At 37.2% G+C, this 13,623-nt stretch overlaps 1 protein-coding gene across 1 annotated transcript in view; it reads left to right on the forward strand.

Annotated features, from left to right (window-relative positions):
- Positions 1 to 13,623, forward strand: part of DST (dystonin) — a 314,972-nt gene that overhangs the window by 216,421 nt on the left and 84,928 nt on the right. The window contains exons 53-61 of the mRNA XM_067294163.1: positions 1,254 to 1,377; positions 4,378 to 4,586; positions 4,854 to 5,171; positions 5,351 to 5,517; positions 6,972 to 7,128; positions 7,566 to 7,692; positions 10,169 to 10,231; positions 11,378 to 11,613; positions 13,366 to 13,495. Coding sequence (XP_067150264.1) covers positions 1,254 to 1,377; positions 4,378 to 4,586; positions 4,854 to 5,171; positions 5,351 to 5,517; positions 6,972 to 7,128; positions 7,566 to 7,692; positions 10,169 to 10,231; positions 11,378 to 11,613; positions 13,366 to 13,495 — 1,531 coding nt within the window. The remainder of the gene's footprint in view (positions 1 to 1,253; positions 1,378 to 4,377; positions 4,587 to 4,853; positions 5,172 to 5,350; positions 5,518 to 6,971; positions 7,129 to 7,565; positions 7,693 to 10,168; positions 10,232 to 11,377; positions 11,614 to 13,365; positions 13,496 to 13,623) is intronic.

The raw sequence follows: 13,623 nt of genomic DNA on the forward strand, positions 1-13,623 counted from the left end.
GGAAGAGAAAAAACAAGAGGCTGAAGAACGAAAGCCAATTAATGGAAGCAAAACAAAGAGCATTTCTGAAGAAGTCAGGTGTTGCAAGTTAAAGCTGTCCCTTGTAGCCGACACATGCAGTTAATAATCCAGCTAGACACTGACCTTGGCAACATGATGGTGTCTAATCTTTTTATAGGGATTAACTGTTCTTCAGAATATTCTTCAGTGCCTCCGGCATAAGCTTGTTTGCTTTCTGTCAGCGTACAAGGTTTGCTGCTATGTATCTTTTTTTGTGCAAGTACAGTATTTTTATTTAATGTAAGGAGAATTCCTCTTCAGGTTTATTTGAGTTTAATTTTATCAAATAGCAAGGGATAGGAAGACATAGTATTCTGGGGTGGCAAGGCAAACTATGTTCTGCCATATTACTGTGCTCTGGATACCAGTATGACTTTTTTGTCCTGGCAGGGTAGTTAGGATTACCCCTTGTAATGTATGCTCATAGCGTAAGTAGTGTATATCAGGAAAAAGTGAGAGGTCCCTTCATTTGGGACTTCTGTAAAGATCAAGTGAATCAAGACGAAGATATATCATATGCAGTAGCACATGGGCCTGAAATAATTTAGAAACTAGTCACTCTAAAGTATTGCTATAGTCACTGGGTAGAGAAAGCCACTTTCAAAAGTTGATTCAGCCCTCCCATGTCTCTCTCTGTTCTGGAGCTGGAAAGAGTCCTGGCTGGGATAGTTTTTAAATCTGTGTTCCTTGACTGAATGGATAAACCTAGCCAAAATTCAGTGTCGCTAGCTCCAGGAGGTGCTTAAAACTGTGAAGGTGATCATCGTGTTTCATGGTAACACACTGTGGTGTCAGTGTCATTACTGCTGATCGCTGTATGTTTTTCCCCTGGAATTGTTCCCTGATGATGAGTTAAAAAATATGTTTATTTTTCTTTTGGATAACAGATGAGTTAGTACAAATGGTCTTTAAAAATTTTAATCAAAAGACACGTTTTCAAGTTCCATGCCGGAAAACAGTGAGTCAGAGAAGTAAGCCAGAAGATAAATAAGATGATGAATAAAATAAAACAAAGGCCAGAAGGCAAAGGGTAGTCATAGCCAGTGGTGAAGATTTTTCTTTTATGGAGAGGTCACAAATTGAGTTAGTTTATTCCCAGCAATAAGTTTAGGCTGTACGGCGTATCACAAGCCCTGCATGTGTAATTTTTAGCTGTATGAAGGAGTATAATTGATAATTATGGAATTTTACAGGTTCTTCAGGGGCAAGTGTCTAATCACCAAATTGCTGTAGAAAAACTGAAAAAAGCTGCTGAAGTGCTTCTGGATACAAGGGGAGAGTTGACACCAGACAAAGATAAGATTCAGAAAACATTGGGTAAAATGTTTACTTTTCTTAATACCTGCTTTTATCACCTGTGTCTGCACCCAAGTACTGGAAGAGACAAAATACAGAATTTCCACATTTCCGTGTCACTGTTCAGGTCCATGTTTTGTTGAGTCACAAGCTATTACAACACAGTAACTTTATTGTTGGTCTGCCTCCCACATTTGATAATAGGCTCTTCACTTAATTGTCATTATTTTATTTTTGACTTTTTTTTCAGAAATAGGAATTATGTTTAATTTGCATGTTACAAATGAGTATGTCAGAGTTAGTGACTTGCTGAGAATCATAAGTTTTCCAGTGGGTAGGCACATGTTCAAGATCAAGGAACATGACTCTAGCTATTGCTTTCCAACTAATTATTTCAAGTTTGCTTAGCCAAGAAATTATTTCCTCCTGACTTCAAGAAGCTCTCCTATCAGTTTTACTATGGATGTGGGAAGTATTACAGCATGACATTTACCACAGTCTGAAACTTGAAGACTCTGTTTATGTATATATATCACACTACTATCTCTTATTGCAATCCCTTAAGTAACTTGCAGAGCAACAAGATAAATCAGTTGTGGGTTTGCATCTTTGAAGTCAGTGATGAAGCTCCATAGAAGGTACATGGAATACAGATTGGTATCCTAAACATACCTGTGGTCTTGCAACTATAAAGAACTTGATATTAAACAAATTGAAAACCTTTTTCTTGGGGGAAAATTGGGGGCGGTGACGGTTCCCATTTCATTTGTTCTTACACATGTAAGCTCTACTCCTGAATACATATCCTTAACCTTGAAAACATGCTTAGATTCAAATTAGGTTAAAACCTTTACAATGTCAGAATACAATAATCACAGTTTGAATCATGTCTATCAATATTAGGTTAAAAGTGAATTAGTACCGTCTCTTTAATAAAGCACTGTATTACACAGAAAATACAGGAGCAGAATAAGTATTTTCAAACACAGAAACTTTTGGTGCAAGAGAACACATTGGTAATTGTTGGTTAAATTCAGCTGATTTGATGAATGGAAAGTTATTTTTCTGTGAAGGGAGGAGTAGGAGGAGGCTGCTGCAGAAGATGATGATTTAACTGAACAGTGAAAATCATTTGATATAGTTCCTATGGTAAACAAAGAATAGTAGATAATTAGAACATGTCAGTAAACATAAAGACACAAGAGAAAGCTGGATGTGCAGATGTATGCTCTTTGGTAGGCTTCTCACTACCACTCACACTCCCTATCTGTGATGTATTTTTGTTTAAGTGTAGCAGCACAGACCTAGTGTTGAAGCAGTAGCAGCTGCCATTCTCCACATATACGTTCTCTTTATGTTGTTATTTCCTAGGCAGTAAGGCAGTCTGGAGGCATTCCCCTTCCTGTCCTTCATATTCTCACCTAAGGGAGATTGAGACAGTAGAAAGCAATGATGCTCCTTTTTTTTGGCAGAACTCGCTGTCATGGCTTCCAGGTGTGGGAATGCCTCAGGACAGCTTCTCTGGTCTTTATCTCTTACTTAGACTTCTTGAAAGTTTTCTTTAAGGCTATGAACATGTGCTGATTAACAGAATCGTCTGTAATGCATAGCTACCTTATTGAACCTCAGTCTCAGATAAATTAGAGAAGTTCCCACTCACTTCAATTCCCAGAAATTTTATTCTCCAAGATCAGTGAGTCTTGTCTAAGATTCAGATCCCAGTTCAGAATTAGATTCAGTGAGAATCCTCCTAATGCTCTGGAAACAATATTTGGCTCCAGAATAGAGGCAGGGAAGGGAGGGGAAAGGATATCTATGTGCAAGGACACTGCAGATGAAATGGGATATATTTAACTTTTATTCTGTCATATTTCCTTATTATTTGTGTAGGATAACAAGCATTTCATATCTAATTACAATTGCTGTTTTATTAACATTTAATTTGTAATAAGTGTGCTGTGACCTACTTGCTCTTTGGGAAATTTTAATTGTTTGGCCATAGGAGGTTATCTAGTTCATTTCCCTGCCTCAAGATAAGACCAGCTCTGCCCATATAATTTTATTTCAATCCTGACAGACATAGCCAGTGAAGTTTTCCCAGCTCATCTGTTCTATCCATATTTGGGCTGAGATGGGAGTAATGAATTAATACTCAAAGCAGCTGAAGAAAGGATCAAGGCAATTTCCTTATTTAAATCTTTTGGCAGGTAAAATAAGAAGGAAGAGAAATTAGAGTAATGAAAGGTTTTACAGCTGGGAAAATATAATAAAATTAAGGAAGAAAAATATCCTCTGTTTTTCAGAAGAACTTCTGTAGTGAAGTACATTAAACCGTGGACTAGTCTAGCTAGAATTGTCAGGTATATGTTAACACCTATGACACAAAAGTGCTGGGACAAGGCACAAAAGTGCTCATTAAGAAGTGGTGTTACACAGGCAGCAGGATGTACCACAAGAAGTGATACAGAAGAGGCTAGAAACTCCTGTATGGTGTGTAGATTCAGGTTCCTTGGGCAGTGGATTTTGACTATCAGTAACTTTCAGAGGTTTATCCTGGGGGGGAGGGAAGTGTTGAAGGTCTAATGAAGAACCATCTGGAAGAACCATTCAGCTCTAACAATAACACAAGAGACGTAGCTGTAGAAGAGTTGTCTAAATGCCCAGCTGCCGCCTTATTTCTTGGGATCAGTCAACAGCTGTTGTAAGTTAGAGCTGCCTGGGAACCAGCTCCTGAAAACTGGGGAGCATGGTTGTAAGCTGTAGGACATCTTTGCCCCCCTCAACTGATATGTCCTATTGGCTTTTTGGCTATATCAGATTTTGATCTTTGTTTTGTGTTTTTACTGGATAGAGTGATGTTCTTGGTCAGTTCTCATATAGGCCATTTTTTACTGACATTTACCTGGTAAGAACTGATAAAATGAGTTAAAAGCTCAAGTTAATGAGTTAAAAGTTTGGCCCAATGATTTTAAGAGAAATAGAGGAAATATTTGAAATATATTTTCTGGTTATCTCTATCAGATGACATTGTGGACAGATATGACAATTTATCAAAGTCTGTGAACGAAAGGAATGAGAAGCTCCAGATAACTCTGACACGATCCCTAAGTGTGCAGGATGGTTTGGATGAAATGCTGGATTGGATGGAAGGTGTTGAAAAGAGCCTTGAAGAACAAGGTCAAGTGCCTTTGAATTCTGCTGCTATTCAGGATATCATTAGTAAAAGCATTGTAAGTAGCATTCTCTGAAAGAAACACTTGCTTAATAATTTGGATTTCAAGAAAGAATTAAGATCTTAATTTGGTACCTTCAGTAGATTCAAAACACTTAAAACAGACTGTTGCATGAACTGAAACCACATAAGGATTTCTGTAGCTGAAATAGGTAGAATTACACTGATGTACTAGCTCTACTGATTTGTTGCTTCATATGGTAGACCAGTTCCACATCTTAAAATTTAATTATAAGCAATACAGAATAGTTCTTGCTTCTTTCAGATGCTAGAGCAAGATATTGCAGGTCGCCAAAGCAGTATAAACACTATGAATGAAAAAGTGAAGAAGTTTATGGAAACAGCAGATCCATCCACTGCATCCTCACTGCAAGCTAAAATGAGTGAACTTGCAGGACGGTTTTCTGAAGCAAGTAACAAGCATAAAGAAAAGCTTGCGAAAATGGAGGAGTTGAAGACTAAAGTGGAGTTGTTTGAAGGTCTGTCAGAAAAACTTCAGACGTTTTTAGATGAGAAAAACCAGGCTTTCAGTGAGACCGAGGCACCAAGAAAGGATGTTAGTGAAGTGTCTCAGTATATGCAGGTACTGTACTATTCCATTTGTATATATATTCTGCATTTCTTCTCTCACTCATTTAAATGATTGAACAATAACTAAGATATTCTTGTTTCCTAACTTCAAATGGTTAGCTAAAATCAAGGATTTAATCTTGAACAACAGATTGTAAAGTCTAATATGAAGAATATACTTCTGTTTTGCAGGAAGCTAGTATAGAATTGACACAACACAAGAAAGATCTGGAAGTTTTGCAGCAGCTTCTTGAAGAACTTTCATTCCATGCTCTTCCTGGGGATAAAGCATTGGTACTAGAAAAAGTAAATGCTTTGTCAAAGAAATTCAGGGAGGTAGAGGAGACGATAAAGGAAAAGTAAGTAGACTAATTATTACAACATTTCCACCTTTTAGGCTAATATGCAGTGTGAATTTTATGATGACTGCTGTCCTCTTGCATGCAATATCAAGAGATAGCAGGTAACTGTAGTGCAGAGAGGTTTTTTTTTAATATAAAATAGAGAGATCTTCTGTTTGGAAATACCTCTGTGCTTAGTCTACCTGACAGTAAGTGATTCAGGAGTGCTAATGTTAGCTGTAAAGACAAGTCACTCTGTGCAAATTTCATGATATTTCCAAGAGTCCTGTCAGTTCTAAGGAAAATGTACTTTTCCCCTTCTCTGATAGAATATAAATTGCTGCTTGTGCAAGTTGCTTTGAAATCATGTTTGGAATCAGGCTGCAAAGGAAAACTAAAGAATTTATTATAGCTTCCATACCAGTTACCTGTACAGCAAAACTAGATTTTCCAAATTCTGGTCATATTCATAAAATTAGTTTTTGTGACCATATATTGGCTAAACTATTTCTGATTTTGGTCTATCTGTAATCTCCAAACCAGTTGCATTATTAGGGTATGTACAATTTTCTTACAGATATCTGTCATGCAAAACAAAGTAATAAAAAGTCATTAAACCACGAGATGTAGATTCCTTTCCTGGTCATGCTTTGTTAATCATAGTAACAACACAAGCTGTACCTATCATGCTTAGACAGCAGACTGGAACTGACTTATATAGGAATTGATAGATAGGTCCTGATTTATGACAGTAGTATGCACTGATTGTTCAAAATCCAAAAAGATCCAGTGAAACAGTTCTCAGATCTCTGGTTATTTTACCAAAATGTCAAAATGCTATGTTTTAGAGACATGAACTATCATAATTTCCCTGCCTAGAGTTTTTATTCAGTTGCAACTCCTGTGAATTTCTTTAATCCCTGTATTGCTTTTATCACATACATTTTCACAGTCATCTTTGCATTTATTTCACCACTTGTTCTAGTGATGGACTTTCTTGAGTCAGAGTTGATCTGATGACATTTGAAGTATTAGTTCTCATATGGTCTTTGCTTTTATTGACCAGGACTGTGTATACTTAGTTCATCAACACTCCTGACATACCACCTCGGGTTCGATTCATGTTCAGGCAGAAGATATGCAAGTTACAAGATAGATTTAATAAGTGCTTTGAGAACAGGATGCCTCTCCCTGATGGTGTCTGCTTTATCATCTCCACTTGGATTGATAAGCACAAAATAGTTTTCTTCTCTACCTCCTTTATAAATCATCTGTGCATCTTTTATGAAAATGTTACAAAGATGGATGTTTTCTACTTGTACAGAAAACTCACAGATCTGTGTCTTTTCAAAACAAGTTGTGAGGCTCTCACTGAATTCAGGAATAGCAATATCAGACTGATAATATCTGTTGGTTTAATTATCAGAAGGAATACTGACATTCAGTGCTCAATTTCTCTTGTTTTTCTCCAGAGAAGAGGATGTATCATCTTATCAGAAACAAATGGATACTTTTGAGCTCCTTGTAGAATCTTTAAAGAAATGGATAAAAGAGACAACAGAAAGAATTCCAGCAGCGCGACCCTCGCTGAATACGGAGGAGTTAAAGAAACCTTTGGAAGATACTCTGGTAAGCTATTGTATATGAGAAGTGAAATATAGCTAAAGGAAGTAGGGTATCTATTAGTAACATTAAAGTACAGCCTTATGGAATAAGGAAATACAGACTGTAATTCAATAGGGCTTTTTTGCACTATCTTCTCTTTTTTTCTGTAGGCAATAGGGCAAGATATATTCTATTTTTAGGTGTGTAGGTATTTATTAGTAGTGATTATTAATGGTGATTATGCACTTTCACTAATAGAGCCTGCCTAACAGTTACCATTCCATACTGCACAGTAGTTGGGACTGGGGAGCTAGCAGTCTGCATTTACATTCCCACTTCTTTTGCATGTTTTAATGTATTACAGGTCATTCCCAAGTAGCATGGTCATTACTTTCTTTACACTAAATATTTTAAGTCTGAATTCATTTTGTAATGAGTAATTGACTAATTTTCTTCAGCAGAATTTAAAAGATGAATGGACTTTAAAAGCACCTGAACTACAGAAAGTGAATAGCAGAGGAACAGTGTTATGCAATCTAATTACTGCTGTTACTTCTCCTGCAAAATCAAGAGCAGCTGCAAAATCAGGTATGCGCTTGTATGATCAGGTAAACTTACAGCTTAAAGAGTTTTAAAAACCTTTAAGACAAAAATAAAATGTTTCACCTGTTGATCAGGTTTCTGAATATTACAGCTTGTGAAAAGCCAGTTAGCCGTGTGTGTTCCAAGCGTTGTCTGGTGTGACTCTCATTTAAACTGATATGTCTAACTACTGCCATAACTCAGTACACATTCTGATTGCTTTACACAGTCAAAATAGTGTAAAAGCACTTGACATAAATGATTAACAGGTCCTAAAGCTACTACTTCTGTATGTAATTCCCAGATTATGTACAAAATGAACAGTATCACAATCTTCTTCACCTCAACTTCAGATAATGAGAAAATGACTCCATTCTTCAATTCTTGACATATCAGCCCAGTCTGCAAGTAGGACAAATACAGACCCTAATTTTGCAAACGCTGATGAACCCTCACACCTTTGCTGCCACAGAAATTACTTTTTCATAGCCACAAGAGTATTCTGATGAAGTTAAGCAAGCACATAACTGTTTACAGAATCATAGAGTTTTTGTTAGAAGAGTGATGAGGACATGGTTCACCAAACGTGAAGTCAGGCTAACATACTGATGCCAGTACGATAGCATAATTAATGCTAATCTATATTTTAGCTGAAACAACAGCATGAAAGGGAAGCGAATCCATATCCCAGTATGACTTTCCTGAACCAAAAGGTACTTCCAATCTGTAGCTTCCGCTAACTCCTTTTTTTCCTGTAATCTGATTTTAAAGACAGCAAATCTGTTTTCACCATTTTCTATACCATGGTGTTTAAATGTTAACTTGTTTTACAGAAACCAATAATTCTGTTTAGTGCCATTTAAGCTGTAAGTTAAGGCATGAGGTACCTAGGGTGTTTTAATGGCCTTAAATATATCTTCAGTCAGTTCTTCTTGAATTTATTTCCTGACCTAGTCAGTTCAAGTATGTTGTCCTTTATCGGTCATCTACAAAGGACAGTGGGAGGAAGGAGACTGCTGGAGGATACCTATTTAGCAAGAGTAGAGCGCTTTCTTTTTCACATCTCTTTGTAATAGCTGCTTCTGTTTTCATTCTTGTTTGAATTTAAAATAAAAATTTTAAAGAACATTTTGGAACCTTACATAGGATGTTTGTGCTCCTTCCTTTGCCCCTTTCTCTACTCCTATACATCCAAATAGATGAATTAAATAGCATATAAGAGCAGCTGTAATTCTCCAGCCGAGAGTATTTACTCTCCTAGACAAGAGCTGTACTGTGTAATACTTAATCACAGTTATAAATTCCAGAGTCCAGCTAACAGCGCATGAAGATTTGCAAGGTTCTGGTTGGGGGCTGTGACTGTTCTTATCTCGTTTATTTTCTCTTGCCATCCTCCAGCTGCCACTAATGTGGTCCTCACTGTCCAGCTGGTACTGTGGGGTAAATGCACAGCTTTTTCCAAGGCAACCATTAATCTTTCTCCATTAATTACTCATCTGGGAATACGTACGTGTAGGAGAGCTGGGAGGGATTCTCCCTGCTGCTCTCTGCGGAGTGGCTCTGTGTCCCAGCTCTGAGGTCTGCCTGCTTTTCACAAAGCCTGCGTAGGCCTGGTTCCAAACACTGTGAAATACTAGTAAAATTAGTAGGCTCCTTGGGTGATTGGCTGCTTCTGGGTAGCAGCAAGGACTTCACGTGTATTGAGAAGACTCCACACTGCAATCCCTGCTGTGGAACAAATATTCAGGTCTTGCTTATGACAAGACAGGAAGTGATTTGCCCTGTTGATATCAAGAGGCTTTTGTGCAGAGCTAAGGTACTGCTCAGTGAGAGTGCAGGTGTCTTAAGTCAGCAGTGTCTTTGGTTTTGGTGTCCACAGCTGCAGCTGCCCTAATAAACATGTCTAGAGAATGAGCTGGATGACTCAGTCTTTTTTGCTGGTTAATGTTTAGCACTCTCCTTCTCATAGTTTTGGCATTTGCCACTAGCACTGTCCCAGACAGTGCCCAGACATGGTTGGGTAAAAACATGTTCTCAATAAGCAGCAGGGAAGAGATTCATTTTAGGGGAGAGGAGGATGGTGATGTCAGCCATCTGGACATGAGCAGGCCTCACAGCCAGGGCATAGACCTTCGTCCATTGTAGTCATGTATTTAGCATAGCATTGTAAGCAATACGACTGCTTATGTCAGGCATATATATGGGTGCATGTGCACACCCACACACTATGTATGTCCATATGCATATATGGTTCCACTTATCGCACTAGTTTGCTGGAGCTGTTTAAAACATAAAACAACTTTAAAACATATAAAACAGATTAAATAAACTATTTGCTATTACAAGTGTAGCATTTAGGTATTGCTTTAATGTGATAATGAGAATTACATAACTACAGGTTCTGTTTTAAAGAGGAAATACAGTGCTGAGGTTTTGGTGGGAAAAGGCATAAACATAGAGCTTAGTCTCTCTCAATCCATAGGTGGAACAATATTAAACGGTGAAGGAGGAGCTCCAGGTACTCAGGATTTTCTGAAAAATAAAGGTGAGTAACCATTAAGTAAAAATTTCAGTATGTGATAAGAAATTGTCTTTGTGGTGAGCTGTCTTGAGCTGGTGTTAAATATAATGAATGTTTTAAATGTTATTTACAAATCTGCATGGAAGAGTCTCTAGAAGACTGTGAAATTTCACATCACCTTCACATAAGAAGTAATAAGAAATAAGAAAAATAAGATAAGAAATAAGAAACATAAGAAATAAAAATTGCACAAAATACATATGTTGACTAGTAAGATGATACTAAAATTCCATGTAAAAGCACCTATCTTCAGTTTTTCCTTTGAGGACAGCTAAAATCTGACTTTGTTTTCTGAATCAGTATGTATTTTTATAAATACAGGGTTAGCTGTTTTAATATAAGATATGGCCTGTGAGAAAATTTTAATTAGTATGTATGTGGTTTAAAGCTTTTTAACACCCACCCACATACACAAATGCATGTGCATACATGCACACAGACACACACAGACACAGACACACGCACACATACATATACAAAGACACCCACTTTATATACATTCGTATTACTTTATGTGACCAATTCCTTTTCAGAAACAAAGGAACTTAAAAAGGCACTTTGTATGTGAGTGTGGATAACCATGTACTGTGTCTTGGGTCTGCAGTGTTCATTCTCCTAAATTACAATCCGCTTAGTACACAGTTTGCCTGCAAAGGTCTCTCAATAATATAACACCCTTACAATGGTAATGGCTATAAGTAAAATGTAATTGTAGTAATGGTAGGCCGACATATAGTATTTGGACTATTTTCCAGTATATTCAATTTTTTGCTCCAGTATTGTTACTTAAAACAATAAGATAACAATGGGTAAGATTTGTATGCCTGTCTGTATTAAAGTTAAAATTTCTGTGAAATGAGAAGCTCTTGTAAATAGGGAACTTAAATGAGGTCATTCATGTGCAGTGTTACCATGTTTAGAGTAAACTAGAAATAATGGTAACATGTTGAGCGACTTCTTATTTGGGGGACTTCAGGAGCTTCTAAACAGTCACTTTAGTTACATTACTATATTGTAACCCAGAATATTGTTTAGAAGTTCCTGAAGTTTTAAGTATGTTGAAGGGCTCGTAATTTCTCACACAGTCTTTGTTCATCTTTCCTTTTACAGAACTGTCATCTGTTCAACAAGCCATGTCTGATGTAAATCACAGTTATGAAGATTTGGGAGTTTTATTGAAGGAAAAGATTTCAGAACTAGAAAGTATGCTTATGAAAATGCAAAATATTCAGGAAGAATCAACCTCAATGATGCAATGGTTACAGAAAATGGACAAAACCGCATCAGATTGGGAAGCTGCTCCAACTGATAGTGAGGCTGTTAAAGCCCAAGTTGAGCAACATAAGGTACTTTTTGTCTTCAAAAAATGATACTTTACTCTCCATTGCAATTATTGGTGGAATTCTGTTTGAACAACTGATGTCTCAGCCTAGCATGATATTGCAGAGAGTATTTAAATAATCCTGGTAGATGTGCCAGTCAAGCACACAGCAAATCTGGCAAGCTGTCTATGTAGTGACAGGAGCACGAGAGAAGGAATTGTACATGCCAGAACAGAATAATTTTGGTGGCCAGTTTAAATAGATGAGGGTGTATTGGTTGTACAGTATACTTTTCTGGTACCCTTAAAGGTTTTGAGTTATTTACTAGACAGCTTGTAAGATTTGAAGGGCTTTCTCTATCAGAAAGCTGTTTCTGCAGCTGCTGGTTCACTGACACTCTACAGACCTCCCGGGCTCTGCAGCTGCAGAGGCTTATGCCTATTCCAAGGCAACATTTCTCTTCAGCAGCCGTGTCATGCTTGTTAAGTTATATAGCTGCACAACAGTCTCCTTCCCTCTTTTTAATTGGTATAAGAAAACCACTGAATCAGCAGTTAGCTTCTGTCCATTTTCAGCTTTGGAAATGTATGCTTCTTTAGCAACAAGGACAATATTTATATGTGTAAAGGTTCATCTTTAAAGGGATATGTAATGGATAGCTCTTGAAATGGAAAATTCTTTCCTTGCCTATGAAAGCTGATAAATAAGGACAGAGTTTGATCCAAGTGATGCACTTTTTTCAGATTTGGCTGGTCAGCCTTAAAAATTAACCTGAACAGGTATTGACTTTCCTTAAGTTTGACTTTCCTCAGACTTGGATAACGTTGAGTCCTAAAACTCAAACTAAATGTGGAAAAAATTTGTTCCATAATTTTTAACAGAATATTCAAAGCTAACAAAACCATCCTACCTCCAGCGTAGTAATAGGAGAGTATTCATAGACAGTTGGAAAAACGAGTGACTGTTCAGGCAAGAGTCATCCCTTTGATGCCACTGTGCCTTTTACTAGCAGTACTAAATCAAATAAACACAGACTTGTTCAGTGTTAATTTTAGTGGGTTTTTTAGATAGTTAAAACGCAACTCAACAATGCAAGTTTTATTACTTAAGAATATTCAAACAAGCACTTTGCCAGGCGTGAGGACTGCTCATTCCTCAGTCCTCTAAGAACAGCATGAACTAGTCTTTAGGGACTGCTGGGGCATCCAAGTCTCCTGGTAGGTGTACACTTTAAGCTATGGTGCTCTCTGAACTGTAATTCTAGATGCTTTACAAGAAGCAGTCTATCTGTGATAGCAGGATTTTCAATGATGTAAGTGAGCACACACAGGGCTCCTCACTGCTGGCGCTAGTTGGGTTCTTTCTGCTTTGAACTGCACTTGTGCATTAGTAGGTTACCTGCTGTACAAGAACAGCTTCCAAGTACATGTGAGTATGATGGGACCTGGTGGATCTTATTTGTCTAAATTCTCTTAATTCTCTGCCACTTCCCCCAATTAAGCAATAATTGTTATTATTAATACAGTGTGTATATATCTATATATCTATATCAGGTCATTTTTTCCCAGGTCGTTTTTTCAAAAAAAATAAGACCAGCCAGTATATGCATGATCTGCCATTATAGGGATTTTGAGATCCATAGCAGAAAGGCAGTATACAAATGCTATGTATTTATTGTTCATTTTTGTGCTTGGCATCTCAGCATTACAGACTTTTAAATGCTTTACATTTTTTCTATAGTTTCTTATTTATTAATTTTATCATTTGACTTTATAGCTATTTGAAACTGAATTAAAGCAAAGCGAGAATAAAGTGCAGGAACTAAAGGACAAAGTGACAGAGCTGTTGGAGAAGGACCCCAACTCTCCTGAGGCACCCAAATGGAGACAAATGCTGGCTAAAATAGGTACTTCAGTACAGTTTCATTATAGCTCAGACTGATTTGGAAATGTCTTTATTATAAGGTTTTTTAACATATCATCAGTCACTGGTATTTTTAATGTCTTGCTCACTCCTCCCTCATAAATCCTGTGC

This window comes from Apteryx mantelli, chromosome 3, assembly GCF_036417845.1.
Source record: "Apteryx mantelli isolate bAptMan1 chromosome 3, bAptMan1.hap1, whole genome shotgun sequence".
In the NCBI taxonomy this organism is placed as follows: Eukaryota; Metazoa; Chordata; class Aves; order Apterygiformes; family Apterygidae; genus Apteryx; species Apteryx mantelli.